The following is a 19,297-nucleotide window of genomic DNA, read 5'->3' as shown; positions in this document are numbered from 1 at the left end:
ATATAAATGTGATTTTTATTTTATTTTATGGCATTTGGCATTTATTTATTTAATTACGTCGAAAGGCTTCGCAGTCCGGGTGGACGCATCTCGCGACCCCGGTTTTACCATAAAAGTCACCAAGTTTCATATCATTCCGATGAAGCTGTGACCGAAGAGCACCAGAGGGTTGTTTAATGTAGCTATCTAGAGAATAGGGGTGACACAGTACATGAAAGAACCATTCGGTTCGCTTGTCTCGGATCGGAGTGTGTGTGCGTCGCAAGGTTCGACGCATACGCATTGTAGCCTCGTGCCTGAATGTTACCTCAGACAGTGGGTAACCTTTTCGCGAGAAATAAGAGGTGTGTGTGGACATACAGCAAAAGAAAAAAAAGACAGTAAAAGTGGAGTGCTGCAGGTCAGGTCGTGTAGAAATGGCAAGTGGGAGAGATAAGGAAGGCTGTCCGGAGTTGGAGGATGCACATTGGCAGGGCAGAAGCAGTGTGTATGGAGAACGGTGTATTGCAAATACAGACGAATATTGTCCATTCTGTCCCATTTTCCGGTGTTCTCCTCCGACCCCAGTCTGTATCGTGCTTTGATTTATGATGGGCAGCATATCTGCTGCAAATGCGACGTGTTCCCCTCTGTCCCAAACACACATGCATTTAACATGTTGTATATAGCCTAAGTAGTTCACATGATAAATGTAACATTAAAGTTAAGATATGCTTATAGTTTTAATCATTTAAACAGGCCTTTGAAGTTTGGGCAAAAACTTCTGGCAGTGTTGTGTTTTCGTGCATTTTATAATTTTTTTCACAGCGCTTGATGTCATATGGTGATTGTGAAACACACGGAACACTTCACTACATGATTTCATGGTGTCATTTGTTATTTTTCATGTTAATCAATGTCAGCTTCTCACGCTGAATTAAAGCCACAGTGCATTGTTTGGATAAAAATTTACATGATTAACAAAGGGATAGTTCACCCAAAACTGAAAATTCTGTCATCATTTACTCACCCTCAAGTTGTTCCAAACCTGTATGAGTTTCTTTGTTCTGCTGAACACAAAAGAAGATATTTTGAAGAATGCTGGTAACCAAACAGATTGACTACCATTGACTACCATAGTAGGGAAATAAATACTGTGGTAGTCAATGGTTGCTCTCTTTGCTTTGTTACAAACGTTCTTCAAAATATCTTCTTTTGTGTTCAGCAGAATAAAGAAATTCATACAGGTTTGGAACAACTTGAGGGTGAGTAAATGATGACAGAATTTTCATTTTCAATTTCCCTTTAACATGAAAAATGTTACACCAATGTGTCGGACTCGGTAGACAGCGTAAGCAGGAGACAGCCAGTTAGGAAACAACTTCTACATGATATAACAATTTTGTTAATACTATATCCTAAATTGTGGATAATTAAGCTATATATCATATGCTGAAGTACATTTCTGGAGTGTTAATGATTTAAAAGAAAAAACAACAACAACAAGCACCGTACAGAACCGAAAACCGTTACCCTAAAACCGTGATACGAACCGAACCGTGGGTTTTGTGAACCGTGCCACCCCTACTAGAGAATGTGATTCAAGGAATCTGACCAGGGGAGCAGAGGACCCTAATTAGGAACCCTGAACAGTATGGAAGGGAATACTTTATACTTGACCCCAGGAAACTGCTTATCAAGGGGAGCCAGTGGAGCACTAGCTGCAACAACTCAAATTACTGCATTCCCGTACCAAGGTCTCAAGACTCCAGCACTCCCGAAAGGTGCCCTACAACAAAAAAGTGGTGAAATACCACTTCTTGTCAGGTTCTAGAGATCGGCCTGAGTTTAATCAGTGTGTTTAAGAGTTCTACTCCACGCTAAACCCTGAAGACTCACTAAATTATGTTTTAGTAACAAGTTTCAGGAGAAGCACGTTCAGATAATTGACACAGGTGGAGAGCACTCAGCTAATCAACAATAGAGGTATATATATACACGCAGTAGTCCTACTTCCGTTTGTTGACAGTTATCAGCAACCCTTCCACCACCCCTTCGCCACACCTTTTAACTCTAAAAACACTTACATATTCGGGGGGTACTCTGGGTTCGGGCCTAATTCCGAGTTTGAAGCCCTCCCCCCGGACAGCACGCCAAATACGTATTGAATTACTCTCTATAAATTATATGCAAGTGCGAACTCGTGAATTAAGGGGCGCTTGTAAAAAGCATAAATCACACCACTAGACAGAGCCACTAAACAGGAATCATGTCAAGCTCTCTCACAGGGGGTGGACGACCCTCACTGAAAGAAATCCCAGCAGTAGGGAAGGGTTCTACTGCACACCAAACCCTGAAAACCTGCGAATCAAGGGGAGCCCAAAAGGTTTTTAGCTATAACCACTTGAAATCACCATCTAATCCAGATCTCAAGACTCTAGCACTCCTGAAGGTGCCCTGCAACAAAAAGGGTTCACACACTGGGGTGAGAAAGCCACTTTCAACTGGGTTCTAGAAAGTCTGGGAATACTGTTTTACTGTTGTCAAGTACTCGATACTGTTGTCAAGTACTCGTACTCGTACTCATAAAACTACCCCAATACAACCGCTCCCGATACCACTTTATGGCAACGCATTTTCGGATACGGAGCCGCGAGAAAGTTACATAATTCGCTGTGCACACCCGCACACCACGGCGCCAAGTGCAAAGGGTTCTCGCGCTCTCAAAGCGCGCGACTGCCATAGTATGGCGTCATTATTGCCGCGCGCACCCAAGCGCTAGTGCGGACACGGCGAGTATAAACCAAGCTTAACCGCTCGTGAGGCAGATACCTCTCGGTAGTGAGTGCCAAAATTGAAGGGCTGTTTAGTAGGGATGTGCGCAATGACTAGCCTAACCCCAGTAGTATAACAAGCCTAAGCAAGCTTAATTGTTATACTAGTTTGACTTGACATGGAAGGAAATGGAAAAGTTTTGTGTAAGCTTTCAAAATCCTCCTTCACCCAAGTGGAGATTTAACTGAAGCCTCCGCGAGCGCCAGAGAAAACTGCTCGGGTTATGTATATAACCCTTGTTCCCCAATATCGGGTTCTTCCAGGGGGCCTAGCCCTTTGAGACTCTACACGCAGTAGCGTGTTGACGCCTTCTCAGAGAACTGTGTTCCTGGGAGTCGTATGCGATTCTCTGCGTTGTGGGCACAATTGTCTCCCGCACGTATAGAGTCCATACGGGCGGTGGTCTCTAAAATGTAGCTAGGCCACAGCATCACTGTGAAGCAGTTTAAGGACTGCTGGGGCTCATTGCGGCTGCGTCCAACAGAATATCTCTTGGCCTGCTGCATGAGACCCTTACAGTGGTGGCTGGGAATCAAGGGGTTTTCCTCGAGGGGAAAACCATTCTGTATGATCAGGGTAACGCGCAGATGCCTTCGTTCCCTAGTCATATGGAAGAAACCTTGGTTTCTGTCCCAAGGGCCAGTGTTGGGAGCGTCCTGTTGCCGAGAATCCGTTTCAACAGACGCCTCCCTCACTGGCTGGGGCGTGGTCATGGCGGCCGCTTTGCGAGAGGTCTGTGGGAGACCCGGTATTTCTTCTGGCACATCTACTGCCTGGAAATGCTGGCGGTCTACAAAGCTCTGAGGAGCTTTTTCCCGGACCTCCGCGGCCACCATGTCCTGATACGGAAGTGAACCAGGTGGCTTTCCTTGAGGGGAAATCCATTCTGTATGATCAGGGTAACGCGCAGTGGCCTTCGTTCCCTAGTCATATGGAAGAAACCTTGGTTTCTGTCCCAAGGGCCAGTGTTGGGAGCGTCCTGTTGCCGGGAATCCGTTTCAACAGACGCCTCCCTACTGGTTGGGGCGCGGTCATGGACGGTCGCTTTGCGAGGGGCCCGTGGGAGGGCCGTCATTCCTCCTGGCACATAAATTGCCTGGAGATGATGGCGGTCTACAAAGCTCTCAGGAGCTTTTCCCCGGACCTTCGCGGCCAACATGTCCTGGTACGGACAGACAATACATCTGTCGTAGCGTCCATCAACCATCAGGGGGGTTTGAGGTCGCGCCCTCTTTGTAGACTGCCGCATCACATCCGCCTGTGGTCCCAAGGGAAACTGTTGTCCATCAGGGCAATGTATGTCCCGAGGGTCCAAAATCAGGGAGCAGACATCCTGTCGAGGCAGGGGCTGAGGCCCGGGGAGTGGCAACTCCACCCAGAGGTGGTGGAGGCCATATGCAAGAGGTTCGGCCCAGTGGAAGTGGATTTGTTTGCGTCTCGAGAGACGTCCCACTGCCCACTGTGGTTTTCCCTCACGCATCCAGCCCCTCTGGGGTTGGATGCCATGGTTCAGACGTGGCCGAGGCTGCGTCTGTACGCATTTCCCCCGATTGCTCTGCTCCCGGGAATCCTGGAGAGGGTCCGGCAACAGGGGGTCAGTCTACTGCTGGTAGCACCCCGTTGGCCAACTCGAGTTTGGTTCTCGGATATCATAGCTCTGCTAGCAGGTCAGCCATGGGAGATTTCTCTGAGGAGGGATCTCCTATCTCAGGCGGCGGGTACGATATTTTACCCCCACCCGGAGATTTGGAACCTGTGGGTCTGGCCCCTGAGGGGACCAGGTATCTAGAGGCTGGCCTATCGGCAGAGGTGATAGAGACCTTACTCAGTTCCAGGGCTCCGTCTACGAGGAGACTGTACAGCCTCAAGTGGAATGTATTTTCCACTTGGTGCTGGGAGCGTGAGGTGGACCCAGTTAACTGCCCAGTGGCTTCAGTGCTGGAGTTCCTCCAAGATCGCTTCTCTGCGGGTCTAACCCCGTCCACACTCAAGGTGTACGTGGCTACCATTGCGGCTTTCCACACTCCTATGGGTGATGGGCCTCTGCGTGGGGCTCGGAGGATGAGGCCTGCGGCTTGTTCCAGAGTTCCAACCTGGGACCTGGCAGTGGTTCTCGAAGGCTTGGCTGAGGCCCCCTTCGAGCCATTGGAGTCAGCTGAACCAAAGAACCTGACCCTTAAGGTGGCTTTTCTCTTTGCCATTACCTCTCTCAGGAGAGTGGGAGATCTCTAGGCCTTGGCGGTAACGCCAACCTGCCTGGAGTTTGCCCCGGCTGGAGTAAAGGCCATCTTACACCCTAGGCCGGGCTACGTGCCTAAGGTGCCATCAAGGGTGGTCAGGTCATTGGTTCTGCAGGCATTCCATTCTCCGCCTCACGTGACGGCGGAAGAGGGGAGACTTCATCTACTCTGCCCGGTTAGGGCTCTCAGAGTTTATTTGGCGAAGTCTGCACAGTGGAGGAGATCGCAACAACTTTTGGTGTGTTTTGGCTCACCCAGGAAGGGATTGCCTGCGTCTACTCAGACAATCAGTAATTGGATTGTCCAGGCAATTACCATGGCCTACCAGGTGCGCAGTTTGCCTTCACCTGTGGCCGTGAGGGCTCATTCCACCAGAGGCATGGCCTCTTCGGTGGCCCTTCTTTCTGGGGTCCCCTTGCAGGATATCTGCGAGGCGGCCGGGTGGGCTACCCCACACACCTTTATCAGGTTCTATAGCCTGGATCTCCCTACGACGCCTGGTGCTAGGGTGCTCCAGTCCTAGTTGTGCCCGGTCTCCGGCTTCAAACTAGGGCAGGCGCTACCCTCAGTGTGGCCTAGTGAGTACTCGTTCCCCAAAGTGTCGTTCCGATGCAGTGCGAGTTCCCTCGAAAGGGAACTGCTCGGGTTATGTATATAACCCTTGTTCCCTGAGATAGGGATTGAACACTGCATCCCGACGCCACACCTCGGCGCGCCTGGAGCGCATGCTGAAGAGCAATAACTGCCGACATTACGTTCTAGATCCCCTTTTATACTTCCGGGTATGCCGTCACAGTTACGTCATCACGCATGCAAATCGGATTGGCCTAGTTGTCATTCTGACTTCAGATTCGCTGATGCAAAGGGATCATCCCCAAAGTGTCATTTCCGATGCAGTGCGAGTTCCCTCGAAAGGGAACCAACGGATGCAAAACCTGAGGTAAAATTAAATTATTTTGTTTTGCTGCAGATATACTCTTTTCAAAATAATATATTAATTTCAAGATATAACATTAACACGACAGTAATTTAAACATAGCCTTTGTAAAAAAAATATATATATTTAAAGCAAAACCTTAAATGTGCCAAAAAAATGTAAACGACTAACGTTAGTATTTTAAAAGTCGTCTAGCAGCAGCACTAACGTTTAATCGACTAGTCTCGCACATCCCTAGCTCAGTGTCACACATTGTAGATGAAAACAGAAACAGGCTCATAGCTGATAATGCAGAGAAGCTTCTTTTCATCTCCAAAAAGGGCTGTATGGCTATGATAACATAGAATAATTTAATTCAGTTGTTCTGCTACTATGTTGTGTGGTACTGGAATCCACTGAATGTTACAGGTTACATTTATGTGAAATGGGCAGCAGTGCCATGTTTGTTTAGGAGAACACCAAGTTGAATGTTAAAATGTCAGCAACAGCATCAATTTGTGTATTTACTATGTTACAGTCAGAAAGTGAAAAAACATCTGATGAAAATAAAACATTGTTAGAAGAACTGTAATGGTATTAAGTACTCGGTATCGGCAAGTACCCAAATGTAAGCACTTGTACTTGTACTTGGTCTGAAAAAAAGTGGTATCGGTGCATCCCTAGTATAGGGCAAAACCACAATTTGTCCCAGGCTGTAAACATGTGTTCTTCTGCTGTAAAGTTGGGCATTTTAACATGAGCTCAATGAGATTCTGCTCCTTCTGGAGTCTGTCTCTAGTGGCCAGTCGATGAATTGCAGTTTAAGTCACTTCTGTATTGGCTTCAAGAGAAACTGGGGGAGATTGCCGCTTGGATGGGACGAAGCACTTAAAAACCGATATTTAGAAGAGATAGCAATAGGTGAGTAAATGTCCTTCAGATTAGAAGCAAGCCGTAACAATCCATAAAATAAAGTTTTAGACGTATTTAGACTTAACAAAAATTACGTATTAAGTTACGTATTTAGACGTAACAAAAATGTAGACGTCCTCTCCTGTCATGAGTAAATCCATTCTAACTACCAACTGCCAACGACCAACTGTAAACAGCCGAGTGGAGTCATCTGAGACGATAAGATCCAAGCAACGGTCCCAATATTAGTGCTGACTGATTTTACTAGTTACGGTCAAAAAAATACAAATGAAATCTAAATCTAACATTAAAGTTTAAACCAAAGTCGGGTGGAAATGCGGCGAACAGACAACGCCAGCGTCCTCTCCCCCTCGTTGCTAGGCAACCCAAAATGAATGAACATTACTAGCACATACTGGTACATCATGTCTCGTTTCCTTTTTTCTTTTCTAAATGTCCTTGTAATGGTTTAATGGTCATAAATTCAGCTTTTCAAACTGTCAAAATAATGAAACTGTGTCTCTTTATCTTAATGAAGCTCAAGCCTCCTCCAGTTACCCGACGTCAAGTAAGCAGCAGATTTATAGTGTTGTATTGATGCATAATTTTGGATATTAAAGTAAGATTACTTTTTTTTGTTTTTTTGTAAATGAATGAACATTACTAGCACAAACTGGTACATCATGTCTCATTTCCTTTTTAATAGTCATTTTGTTTCTAAATTTCCTTGTAATGGTTTAATGGTCATAAATTCAGCTCTTCAAACTGTAAAAATAATGAAACTGTGTCTCTCTATATCTTAATGAAGCTCAAGCCTCCTCCAGTTACCCGACATCAAGTAAGCAGCAGATTTATAGTGTTGTATTGATGCATAATTTTGGATATTAAAGTATGACTTTTTTAGTTTTTTGTAAATTGATGAACATTACTAGCACATACTGGTACATCATGTCTCATTTCCTTTTTAATAGTCATTTTGTTTCTAAATGTCCTTGTAATGGTTTAATGGTCATAAATTCAGCTCTTCAAATTGTAAAAATAATGAAACTGTGTCTCTTTATCTTAATGAAGCTCAAGCCTCCTCCAGTTACCTGACGTCAAGTAAGCAGCAGATTTATAGTGTTGTATTGATGCATAATTTTGGATATTAAAGTATGACTTTTTTAGTTTTTTGTAAATTGATGAACATTACTAGCACATACTGGTACATCATGTCTCATTTCATTTTTAATAGTCATTTTGTTTCTAAATGTCCTTGTAATGGTTTAATGGTCATAAATTCAGCTCTTCAAATTGTAAAAATAATGAAACTGTGTCTCTTTATCTTAATGAAGCTCAAGCCTCCTCCAGTTACCTGACGTCAAGTAAGCAGCAGATTTATAGTGTTGTACAGTCCTTTCAGTGATTGTTGCAGGTAAAAATCCTTGATTATGCGGCACGTTTTCTTAAAAAATGCGATGGAAAATGCGGGATATGCATGCAATTTTATGCGATAAAATTGCGGGAACTTGCAAAAACTGCAGTTTGATGAAAAAGAGAAAAAAAGCACTACATCACTGAAAGTGCTGGGAATATTTAAGTTCTCATCTTGTTTTATTGAAGACCTTAATAAACACATGGCTAAAATGTACAAAACATTGAGTCAAACAAGTTCTGTAGCTTTAAAAAAGGAATATGCTACAATTTATGAAAAAAAATGAATAAATAACTTCCTGTTTTACAGAGGTAGCTATACAAACAGACATTTGAGTGCTTCCAATGCACAAAGTGCAATCTCTTAAAGGGTTAGTTCACCCAAAAATGAAAATTCTGTCATTAATGACTTCTCATGTCGTTCGACACCCATAAGACCTCTGTTCATCTTCAGAACACAAATGAAGATATTTTTGTTGAAATCCGATGGCTCAGAAAGGCCTCCATTGGCACAATGCACTTTACACTCTCAAGACCCATAAAAGGCACTAAAGACGTTGTTACAAAGTCCATCTCACTACAGTGGGTCTACAATAACTTTATGAAGCGACGAGAATAGTTTTTGTGCACAAAAAAAATCCTAAATAAAGACTTATATAGTGATGACCTATTTCAAAAACAGCATCATGAAGCTTCGAAGCGTTATGAATCAGTGATTCATGATTCGATTCAAACTGCTGAAATACATGACTTTGGCAATCGAAACCGCTGAATCGACTCACTGATTCATAACGCTTGATGCTGTTTTTTTTAATTGGTCAACATACCGGGAAACAGCTTTGCGCGGCCTTTTGCTGTTATTTTTGTTGGCAAATGGGTATTTGCGTGCTTCATCATGGTTTCACCGATATCTATGGTTTCACCACGGGGTTTGCATTTTTTAGATGACGTTCACGTCGGGTAATTACGTCACTTCAAAATGTTCCCATGGGGGGAAATGGAGGCTCTTGTGTGAAGTAAACTAACATTTTTCAACTTTCTGCTAATATATATGACTTTTTTGTAACGAAAATGTGGGGATTATGAAATCATGCTAGCCCCGCATATTTTGCACGCGGAAATAGGCAGTTTACGCGGCGAAAGTGCGCCGAATTTGAAAAAATGCGGCCCCCACATAAATATGCGGACTTTGGCTGATTATGCATTAAATCATGCGATCGCATAATCGCGTTTTTCAGGAGGGACTGGTTGTATTGATGCACAATTTTGGATATTAAAGTAAGATGACTTTTTTTTGTTTGTAAATAATAATAATACATTTTATTTATAATGCACTTTACATTAAACAAAATCTCAAAGTGCTACAGATTTAAAACAATAAAAAAATAAATAAAATAAGAATAAATACAACTGAAAAATTAAAGTAACAAATTAATCGAAAGCTCTGCTAAAAAGGTGGGTTTTAAGACCACATTTAAAAGCATCAACAGTCTGTGGGATCCGCAAGTGGTCAGGGAGAGCATTCTACAGACGAGGGGCTGCTGAGCAGAAGGCCCGATCTCCCATAGTACAGAGTTTGGTTGTGAGAGTTTTGAGAAGATATGTTATAACAGACTGGAGGTTACGTGTGAATGTTTGTGTGGTGAGGAGTTACTTGAGATAGGTGGGTGCGCCACCATGGATGCACTGATGAGTGAGGAGGGAGATCTTATACTCAATCCTGAACGAGACAGGAAGCCAGTGGAGAGATTTGAGAATGGGGGTGATATGGTCGTATTTGCGCACCCTCATCAGGATCCTAGCAGCGTTGTTCTGAATATACTGCAGCTTCTGGAGATTTTTGCAAGGGATCCCGATAAGGAGCGCATTGCAGTAGTCCAGCCTGGAGGAGACAAAGGCGTGGACAAGCTTCTCCGCATCTGCCAGTGTTAGTAAGGGATGAAGTTTGGCAATATTTCTGAGGTGGAGGAAGGAGGTCTTACACAGACGCTTGATGTGGGCTTCAAAAGTAAGTTGGGATTCCATTCTGACCCCCAGGTTGGTGACTGATGTGGAAAGTGGAATGTCCTGATCAGAGAAAGCAATGCTGGTGATAACGAATTTTCCAGACCTGAAGTGGAGTGCCGACTAGGATTGCTTCGGTCTTGGAGCTGTTTAGCTGCAGAAAGTTTTGCTTCATCCACACCTTTATCTCATCCAGGCAAGTGATCAAAATGGATGGAGTGAGGACAGCAGAGGGGGAAGAATTTGTCCTTAGGTAAAGTTGAGTGTCACGGCCAAGGGGGAGCATGTAGAGAATGAACAGGATGGGGCCGAGCACTGAGCCTTGAGGGACACCGCAGGTGATGTTGTGTGACAGGGATGTAGCTTCTCCCAATGCAACATATACAGTTCTACCAGTGAGATACGATGAGAACCAGTTGTGGACAGAGTCAGAGAGCCAGATGGTGGAATGTAAGCGGTGAAGGAGGATGTTATGATCAACCGTATCGAAAGCTGCAGATAAGTCCAGGAGGATGAGAAAGGATGGGGACAGGGGCGTAAATTTTATCTAACAATAGGGGGGGACGATAAACATGAAATTTCTTAAGAGCAATTTTTGAAGGGGACACAAATAATATAGCCAAAATCGTACTTGTAAGGATATGTGTACCACAAAAAAAAAAAAAAAAAATTGTGCTTATTTGGCGTTTTGGTGCACTGAATAATTATCTAATGTCCGTTTTTCTTTTCTCTGTCATTTTATCTGACCAACAACACAAAGCAATAGTTGTTTAAATATGAGTAGGTTCACCACACAGTCATATTATTTAAAATGATCTTGCATCCTCCACATAGTATTTTATACTATGATATTCAGATCTTTAGATATTCAACTGCAGCAAGCCCTCTGATCTGCCACTTATCATATTGAGCAAAACCCAACACAGATCTGACAGAGCGCCGCGCGCATATAGGCTACTTTAGATTTAGAATTAGCGCCAATTCGAGGGTGGGTTGCTTGAATTATGGGTTCATTAGCCTATTATTCTTAATGAAAAACACAGCAAGAAAACAGTACAATGACACACTCCCTTAAATAGGCACTTTTACATTTCGCTTTGAAACCAAAACTTCCGCGATCATCTTGTCTGTCAGCTGTTTGCTCTAATGATGAATGAAATCTGACTCTCGTTCGGCTCGTGCTGTATTGAGCAGACACGTTCAGTTTTTAATTGTTGTGTCTGTTCTCTAACTAAACAAAATTATTTTATTACTATAAAAATGAAAACAACGGTGGCCCGGGGCGGTGCCGCGGTGGGCAAGTGACGCTAACAGTGTTTTGCCTAATCTGTATTAAAGAGAAAAGAGTCACTTCATCTGATGTTTAAAGTGAATAAAATAGTATTGACAGCTTACTGGAGTTTTACAACTGCTGTCTGAAGAGCTTTGTTCTCTCCCCAAACTTGTGGTGGTAGTTTTTTTTACGTTCAATGGGTAACGTTAGTTGAGGTGCGCGGTGGATCAAACCACTGTGGGGCAAGGGGGAGGGGGGACTCAAAATGTTTCTAAACTTAAACGCATTTTTTGTCCCGTTTGCTTTTGTATTGTTTTACTACTTACACATTTATTTTAAGTATATATCATTATATTATTTACAATACTCAGCATGGTTTTTAGGGGGGGACAGCCCTCAGATTGGGGGGGTCCTGTCCCCCCGTCCCCCCCGTGATTTACGCCCCTGGATGGGGAACCAGCATCTGCCGCCATCAATAGGTCCTTTGTGACCCTGACCAAAGCGGTTTCTGTGTTGTGTCCAGTGCGGTGTCCAGTGTGGAAACCAGACTGAAATTTCTCATAAAGATTGTTTTTTTTTTTTTTATGGACCTGAAGCTCTGCAGCAACAACTTTTTCCAGCACCTTAGAGAGGAATGGAAGGTTGGAGATGGGTCTGTAGTTGTCAGTAATATCTGGGTCTAAAGTGGGTTTTTTAAGAAGTGGTCTGATGATAGCAGTTTTGAATGATGAAGGAACATGGCAAGCCTGGAGGGAATGATTAATGATCTTGGTTATAAGGGGACTTAAGACACAGAGGTTAGATTTTACCAAGGCTGTGGGAAAAGGATCCAGTGCACAGGTGGATGGTTTCATCTTTCTGAAGATGTCCTCAATCTGGCGCTGTGTGATGATGGAGAAGCAGCAGAGATGTTGGAATGTCCCAGGCTGTGGATTGTCAGTCGGGACAGGCAGAGCGGAGGTGCTAGAAAGGTGAAAGTGGATGTTGTCTACTTTGTTCCTAACAAAGGTCCTGAACTTATTGCACCTCTCTTCTGTGGCTTCTGAAAAAGAGCGAGTTTGCGGTTTGAGGATGTGGTTTATAGTGGAGAAAAGTTTCTTGGAGTTTCCAGGGTTATTGTTAATGATGCAAGAGTAGAACTGCGACTGAGCATCTCTCAAGGACCTTGCGTATGCCTTCTGATGCTCTCTATAAGCTAGCCTATGAACAGTGAGTCCTGAAAGCTTGAGACGGCTCTCAAGTACACGCCCAACCGTCTTCATCTTCCGGAGTTCGTCTGTGTACCAGGGGGCTGAGTGCGAGAAGGTGACCATTCTAGCTCTGACAGGGATGTGAAGATCCAGAATGTTGCTCAGAGATTGGTTGTAGAAGTCAACCGACTCCGTGACTGAGGAGAGATTAGCAGAGGAGAGTTGCTGGAGGTCTATAGCTAGTGTCTTGGTTAATCTTTTTCAGGTTCCTGAAGCAAATTTGACGAGTATCTTTGGTATGAAAAGGGGGCGTGGCAGCTCCATTGAGATGGCCTGGTGGTCAGACACACCCAGATCATACACCAAGAGGTTTCTAATATGAGGAGAGTTGGAAATGACCAAGTCCAGAGTGTGCCCCCTAGAATGAGTGAGGACATCCACATGCTGTTGGAGATTGAGGCAGTCCAATAATTGCAGAAACTCAACTGTCAGGTGGCAGAAGGGCGTATCAACATGAATATTAAAATATCCTAATATTAAAATGTTGGCAGAAGTAGAACAGAGAGTTGTAAGAAAGTCAGTGATAAAAACAGAATTTGTTTTGGGAGGCCGATAAATAAAAAATGATGACACTGTGGGCAAAGGGAGAAAAGACAGCTCCAATGATTGTCTATGAATTACAGCTAAGCCACCACCACGACCAGTGTTACGGACTTTCTCAAGGTAGCTGTAACCAGGGGGACAGGCTTCATTTAGTGCTGAGTAAACGGCAGGCTGATGCCATGTTTCCGTTAAGCACATAAGGTCTAATCCCTTATCCATGATGTGGTCTTGGATGAAAGATGATTTATTTGTAAGGGATTGTGCATTAAAAAGTTCCATTTTGAGCGTTGATGGGGTGATGAATCTCGTTATTGGCCGTAATACACTGATGACGCGGTAGATGTGCTACAGTGGTCCAGATTGATGGGATGGTCGAAGCAGAGTGTTCAGGCTGATGGTAAACAAGCCCACGACGAGAGCCTCTATGGATGTATCGCGGTCGGCGCAGAAGTCCATGTTCCTTAATGACCGCAATTCACGCCGGAATGGTGCGGTTGTTGAAATTTAGCAGCTGCGGGATGGAATTTTTGAGCTTCATGACGGCCGCTGAAAGGTTTTGACTAGCGCTAGGCATTGTCAGGCACAGCGAGAAGATGGTCCATACCATGACATGAGCCAACTCCCAGCTAGTACTGCAAGGGCAGCGGTCCTAGGCTCGAGGGCAAACTGCAACGGGACAGCTGATGGGGATCACCAGCAAACAGCCGATATTTAGAAGAGATAGCAATAGGTGAGTAAATGTCCTTCAGATTAGAAGCAAGCCGTAACAATCCATAAAATAAAGTTTTAGACGTAACAGCGGGCGTCCTCTCCTGTCATGAGTAAATCCATTCTAACTACCAACTGCCAACGACCAACTGTAAACAGCCGAGTGGAGTCATCTGAGACGATAAGATCCAAGCAACGGTCCCAATATTAGTGCTGACTGATTTTACTAGTTACGTTCAAAAAAATAAAAATAAAATCTAAATCTAACATTAAAGTTTAAACCAAAGTCGGGTGGAAATGCGGCGAACAGACAACGCCAGCGTCCTCTCCCCCTCGTTGCTAGGCAACCCAAAATGAATGAACATTACTAGCACATACTGGTACATCATGTCTCGTTTCCTTTTTTCGTTTCTAAATTTCCTTGTAAAAGTTTAATGATCATAAATTCAGCTCTTCAAACTGTCAAAATAATGAAACTGTGTCTCTTTATCTTAATGAAGCTCAAGCCTCCTCCAGTTCCCCGACGTCAAGTAAGCAGCAGATTTATAGTGTTGTATTGATGCATAATTTTAGATATTAAAGTAAGATTACTTTTTTTTTGTTTTTTTGTAAATGAATGAACATTACTAGCACATACTGGTACATCATGTCTCATTTCCTTTTTAATAGTCATTTTGTTTCCAAATTTCCTTGTAATGGTTTAATGGTCATAAATTCATCTCTTCAAACTGTAAAAATAATGAAAATGTGTCTCTTTATCTTAATGAAGCTCAAGCCTCCTCCAGTTACCCGACGTCAAGTAAGCAGCAGATTTATAGTGTTGTATTGATGCATCATTTTGGATATTAAAGTAAGATTACTTTTTGTCTTTTTTTGTAAATTAATGAACATTACTAGCACATACTGGTACATCATGTCTCATTTCCTTTTTAATAGTCATTTTGTTTCTAAATGTCCTTGTAATGGTTTAATGGTCATAAATTCAGCTCTTCAAACAGTAAAAATAATGAAACTGTGTCTCTTTATCTTAATGAAGCTCAAGCCTCCTCCAGTTACCTGACGTCAAGTAAGCGGCAGATTTATAGTGTTGTATTGATGCATAATTTTGGATATTAAAGTAAGATGACTTTTAATTTCCTTGTAAAAGTTTAATGGTCATAAATTCAGCTCTTCAAACTGTAAAAATAATGAAACTGTGTCTCTTTATCTTAATGAAGCTCAAGCCTCCTCCAGTTACCCGACGTCAAGTAAGCAGCAGATTTATAGTGTTGTATTGATGCATAATTTTGGATATTAAAGTAAGATTACTTTTTTTTTGTTTTTTGTAAATGAATGAACATTACTAGCACATACTGGTACATCATGTCTCATTTCCTTTTTAATAGTCATTTTGTTTCTAAATTTCCTTGTAATGGTTTAATGGTCATAAATTCATCTCTTCAAACTGTAAAAATAATGAAAATGTGTCTCTTTATCTTAATGAAGCTCAAGCCTCCTCCAGTTCCCCGACATCAAGTAAGCAGCAGATTTATAGTGTTGTATTGATGCATAATTTTGGATATTAAAGTAATATTACTTTTTTTGTTTTTTGTAAATTAATGAACATTACTAACACACACTGGTACATCATGTCTCATTTCCTTTTAAATAGTCATTATGTTTCTAAATGTCCTTGTAATGGTTTAATGGTCATAAATTCAGCTCTTCAAACAGTAAAAATAATGAAACTGTGTCTCTTTATCTTAATGAAGCTCAAGCCTCCTCCAGTTACCCGACGTCAAGTAAGCAGCAGATTTATAGTGTTGTATTGATGCATAATTTTGGATATTAAAGTAAGATGACTTTTAATTTCCTTGTAAAAGTTTAATGGTCATAAATTCAGCTCTTCAAACTGTAAAAATAATGAAACTGTGTCTCTTTATCTTAATGAAGCTCAAGCCCCCTCTACAAGTTCTGTTATGTCCTTTAAGTTGCTTTGGTACAAAATATCTAAATTCAACCAGTAACCATGTCTGACAGAAATATGATGATCGAAAAATGCCTTCATCTCTAAATCTGCACTGAAAATACATTAATTTCAACATTACTAGCAAATAAAGTGCTTTTTCCTGCTGAACTGAGATAAATAATAACAAATCAATGAACGCAAACCCCCCTGGTTAAAAAAAAAAAAATCTGAAATCTCATAACACATTTTATGTTTATTCATATGTATAATCTCTACTTAACTAAATGTATCTAATATTGAACACTGCTCTATTCTGTGTTTCAAATTGCACTGGTAAAATATCATTAGCAATATCATTCAGAAACACAAACAGGAGAAAATAAAGTGCCACAAGTGTTGGAAAAATGTAAAGTGCAAGAAACATTTTATTTAAGTTCCCTTTCGAGGGAACTCGCACTGCATCGGGACGACGCTTTGGGGATGCTCCCTTAGCATCAGCGAATCTGAAACCAGAATGCCAACTAGGCCAATCCGATTGGCGTGCGTGATGACGTCATCGTGACGGCATACCCGGAAGTATAAAAGGGTTGCTGGAGCGTAATGGCGGTAGTTATTGCTCTTCAGCATAGCGCTATCTGTTACTGTCTGTCTATTTACTGTTGTTTGTCAGTGAAAGTGTGTGAGAAAAGTAAAATGGAAAGTGTGAGAGTGAATGAATTCAAACAGTGTGTGCATCCGTGTCCCAGGTTCATGTCGGGCTCGGATACACACCTGCTTTGTGTGCACTGCCTGGGCGTCCAGCATGCCCAAGCGGCTCTCGAGGGAGCCGCTTGTGAGCACTGCGAAAAACTGACGCTCAGGGTGCTTCGCTCTCGGCTGGCTGCGTTTGATGAGGCCGGCCAGCCTCGTGAGCCTCGTGGTTCTGGACCCGCAGTCGCTGAGGCGGCTCGGCGTCGCAGATCATGGGGCTCACAGCGGGATTTGTCAGAGGGTTTCGGGACTGCTGCGGCACTTTCCCGATCCTCCTCTGACAGTTCCGAGGATCTTCCTCCCCGTGTGGAAGCCCGCGCTGCGGCTTCTTCCCCCGGGGTGGGAGGTCCGATGCTTATTCTCTCCGGTTCCGAGGAGCCGGAGGAAATAGGCACCGAGGCGGGGGATGAAGCAGGAATTGTTTCATCGCTTCATCCACCCGCCCAAGAGGAGCTGGTCGAGGTGTTGGCCCGGGCAGTGGTCAAATTAAATATAAGTTGGCCACAAGAGGCTCCGGAAATCCAGCTACCCAGCAGGCTGGATGACCGGTTCCTCTCACACCGGGTTCAAACACCTCGCCGGGGCCTGCCTTTTTTCCCGGATCTACACACCGAGGTGTGTAGATCATGGAAACGGCCCTATTCTTCGCGTGTTTGCAATCCCCCAGTATTGGACTATTCCAATGTTCTGGGGGCACGCGAAGCGGGCTATGGGGCGATGCCTCGGGTGGAGGAAGCTCTCGCGAGCTATCTTTCACCCGACTCTGCATCGTCCCTTAAGGCTCCGGTTTTGCCCACCAAACCCTGTCGGGACACCTCATCTTTGGTGGGCAAAGCATATATGGCGGCTGGTCGGGCTGGTGGTTCCCTGCACACATTATCAATTCTGCAGGCCTACCAGGCCGACCTCCTTAAAGAGTTGGACGAGGGAGATGGTCCCTCTCCGGAGGACATTCTGGAACTGAGGAAGGCTGCAGATTTGTCTCTCCGAGTCACCAAGGAGACGGCCCGCGCTATCGGCCGCTCCATGGCTTCCATGGTGACAGTGGAGAGACATCTCTGGCTGAATCTGTCGGGGATAAAGGAGAAGGATAGAGCTTTTCTCCTGGACTCCCCGATCTCGCCTTCTGGGTTGTTTGGAGACGCGGTTAACACCGTCGTTTCCAGACACCAGGAGGCGAAGAAACAGTCAGCAGCCTTCCACCAGTATCTCCCTCGCCGCTCTAAACCTGGGAAGGCTGGCCCTAGCGGGCAGCCTCAGCCGTCATCCAGCTCCTCGCACCGGAAGGTGCAAAAGGAGAGCGTCGCTTCTAGAGCCCCTCCCCCGGGAGCCTGGCAACAGAGGCGGCGCTCTCAGCAGCAACCTTCAGCCCCTAAAGGCGATCTTCGGAACGTCCTTCAGGCGCGGAAGGCTGCTGGGAAGAAGTCCTAGCCACGGCTGGGCTTCTAAGAGCGGTCCCCCCCGCGGAGAAACAACCGAGGTTGTTTCCTCCGCGGCGCTCTGGGAAAATCGATGTGGTAATCCCGCCGTCTATGACGCTTCGGGCCACATCGATTTCCCGCGAACGCATGCTGCACCAGCCGCCTCTGGAAAGACCTGCGGCTGGTCAGCTCGCGCGTCCGCACACGGAGAACCGTTCCCAACTACTTCCTGCCGGTCAGCCGCTTCAGGAGGTTGGGAACGGGAACCGTGTAACACCCGACGCCAGCCTCGAGAGGCTGGTTCCCATAGTAGATTATTTCGGCGCATGGAAATGCCTTCCGAATATTTCTACATGGGTCCTGCGTACTGTAGAAAAGGGGTACAAACTGCAGTTCGGTTTTCCTCCTCCACAATTCAGGGGGTTATACTGGACAGCAGTGATACCCGAGCAGGTTCGGGTAATGGAACTAGAAGTAAAAACTCTTCTAGCGAAGGAAGCCATAGAGCGTGTTTCTCCGCTGGAAAGAGAGTCCGGGTTCTACAGCCGGTACTTTATAGTTCCCAAAAAGGATGGAGGGTTGCGTCCGATTATAGATCTGAGGGTTTTGAATCTGTCTCTGAGGAGCTTCAGGTTCAAAATGCTCACTATTCCCATGATCGTGAGTCAGATCCAGTCCGAGGACTGGTTCGTCACGATAGATCTAAAGGACGCATATTTCCATATCTCCATCCTTCCATGTCACAGGAAGTACCTGAGGTTCGCTTTCGGGGGCGAAGCGTACCAGTATCGAGTGCTTCCCTTTGGCCTAGCCCTCTCCCCACGCACGTTCACGAAGTGCATGGATGCAGCTCTGGCTCCAATGAGACTTCAGGGCATCCGTGTGCTGAATTATATCGACGACTGGCTCATACTGGCCCAGTCGTACGAGGTGGCGGTTCGGCATCGAGATGTCGTTCTGAACCACATGAAATGCTTGGGGCTGAGACTCAACACGAAAAAGAGCGTGTTGACGCCGTCCCAGAGGACTACGTTCCTCGGGGTCGTGTGGGACTCGACAACGATGCGGGCACGATTGTCTCCCGCGCGAGTCGAGACCATACAGG

General features: G+C 44.5%; 1 protein-coding gene across 2 annotated transcripts in view; it reads left to right on the top strand.

Annotated features, from left to right (window-relative positions):
* Positions 1 to 19,297, top strand: part of LOC307133175 (uncharacterized protein) — an 86,363-nt gene that overhangs the window by 53,604 nt on the left and 13,462 nt on the right. For both annotated transcript variants that reach the window (XR_013817373.1, XM_079828025.1), the window contains exons 23-32: positions 7,421 to 7,450; positions 7,691 to 7,720; positions 7,954 to 7,983; positions 8,217 to 8,246; positions 14,574 to 14,603; positions 14,843 to 14,872; positions 15,110 to 15,139; positions 15,291 to 15,320; positions 15,559 to 15,588; positions 15,825 to 15,854. Coding sequence is in view for 1 of the 2 variants with exons in the window: in XM_079828025.1 (XP_079684151.1) it covers positions 7,421 to 7,450; positions 7,691 to 7,720; positions 7,954 to 7,983; positions 8,217 to 8,246; positions 14,574 to 14,603; positions 14,843 to 14,872; positions 15,110 to 15,139; positions 15,291 to 15,320; positions 15,559 to 15,588; positions 15,825 to 15,854 (300 nt within the window). In the remaining variant the exon portion in view is untranslated. The remainder of the gene's footprint in view (positions 1 to 7,420; positions 7,451 to 7,690; positions 7,721 to 7,953; positions 7,984 to 8,216; positions 8,247 to 14,573; positions 14,604 to 14,842; positions 14,873 to 15,109; positions 15,140 to 15,290; positions 15,321 to 15,558; positions 15,589 to 15,824; positions 15,855 to 19,297) is intronic.

The sequence above is a fragment of the Gobio gobio genome (genome assembly GCF_949357685.1).
Source record: "Gobio gobio genome assembly, chromosome: 10".
In the NCBI taxonomy this organism is placed as follows: Eukaryota; Metazoa; Chordata; class Actinopteri; order Cypriniformes; family Gobionidae; genus Gobio; species Gobio gobio.
Note: the sequence above shows the minus strand (reverse complement) of the source record. Positions and strands in the feature narration are given on the sequence as shown.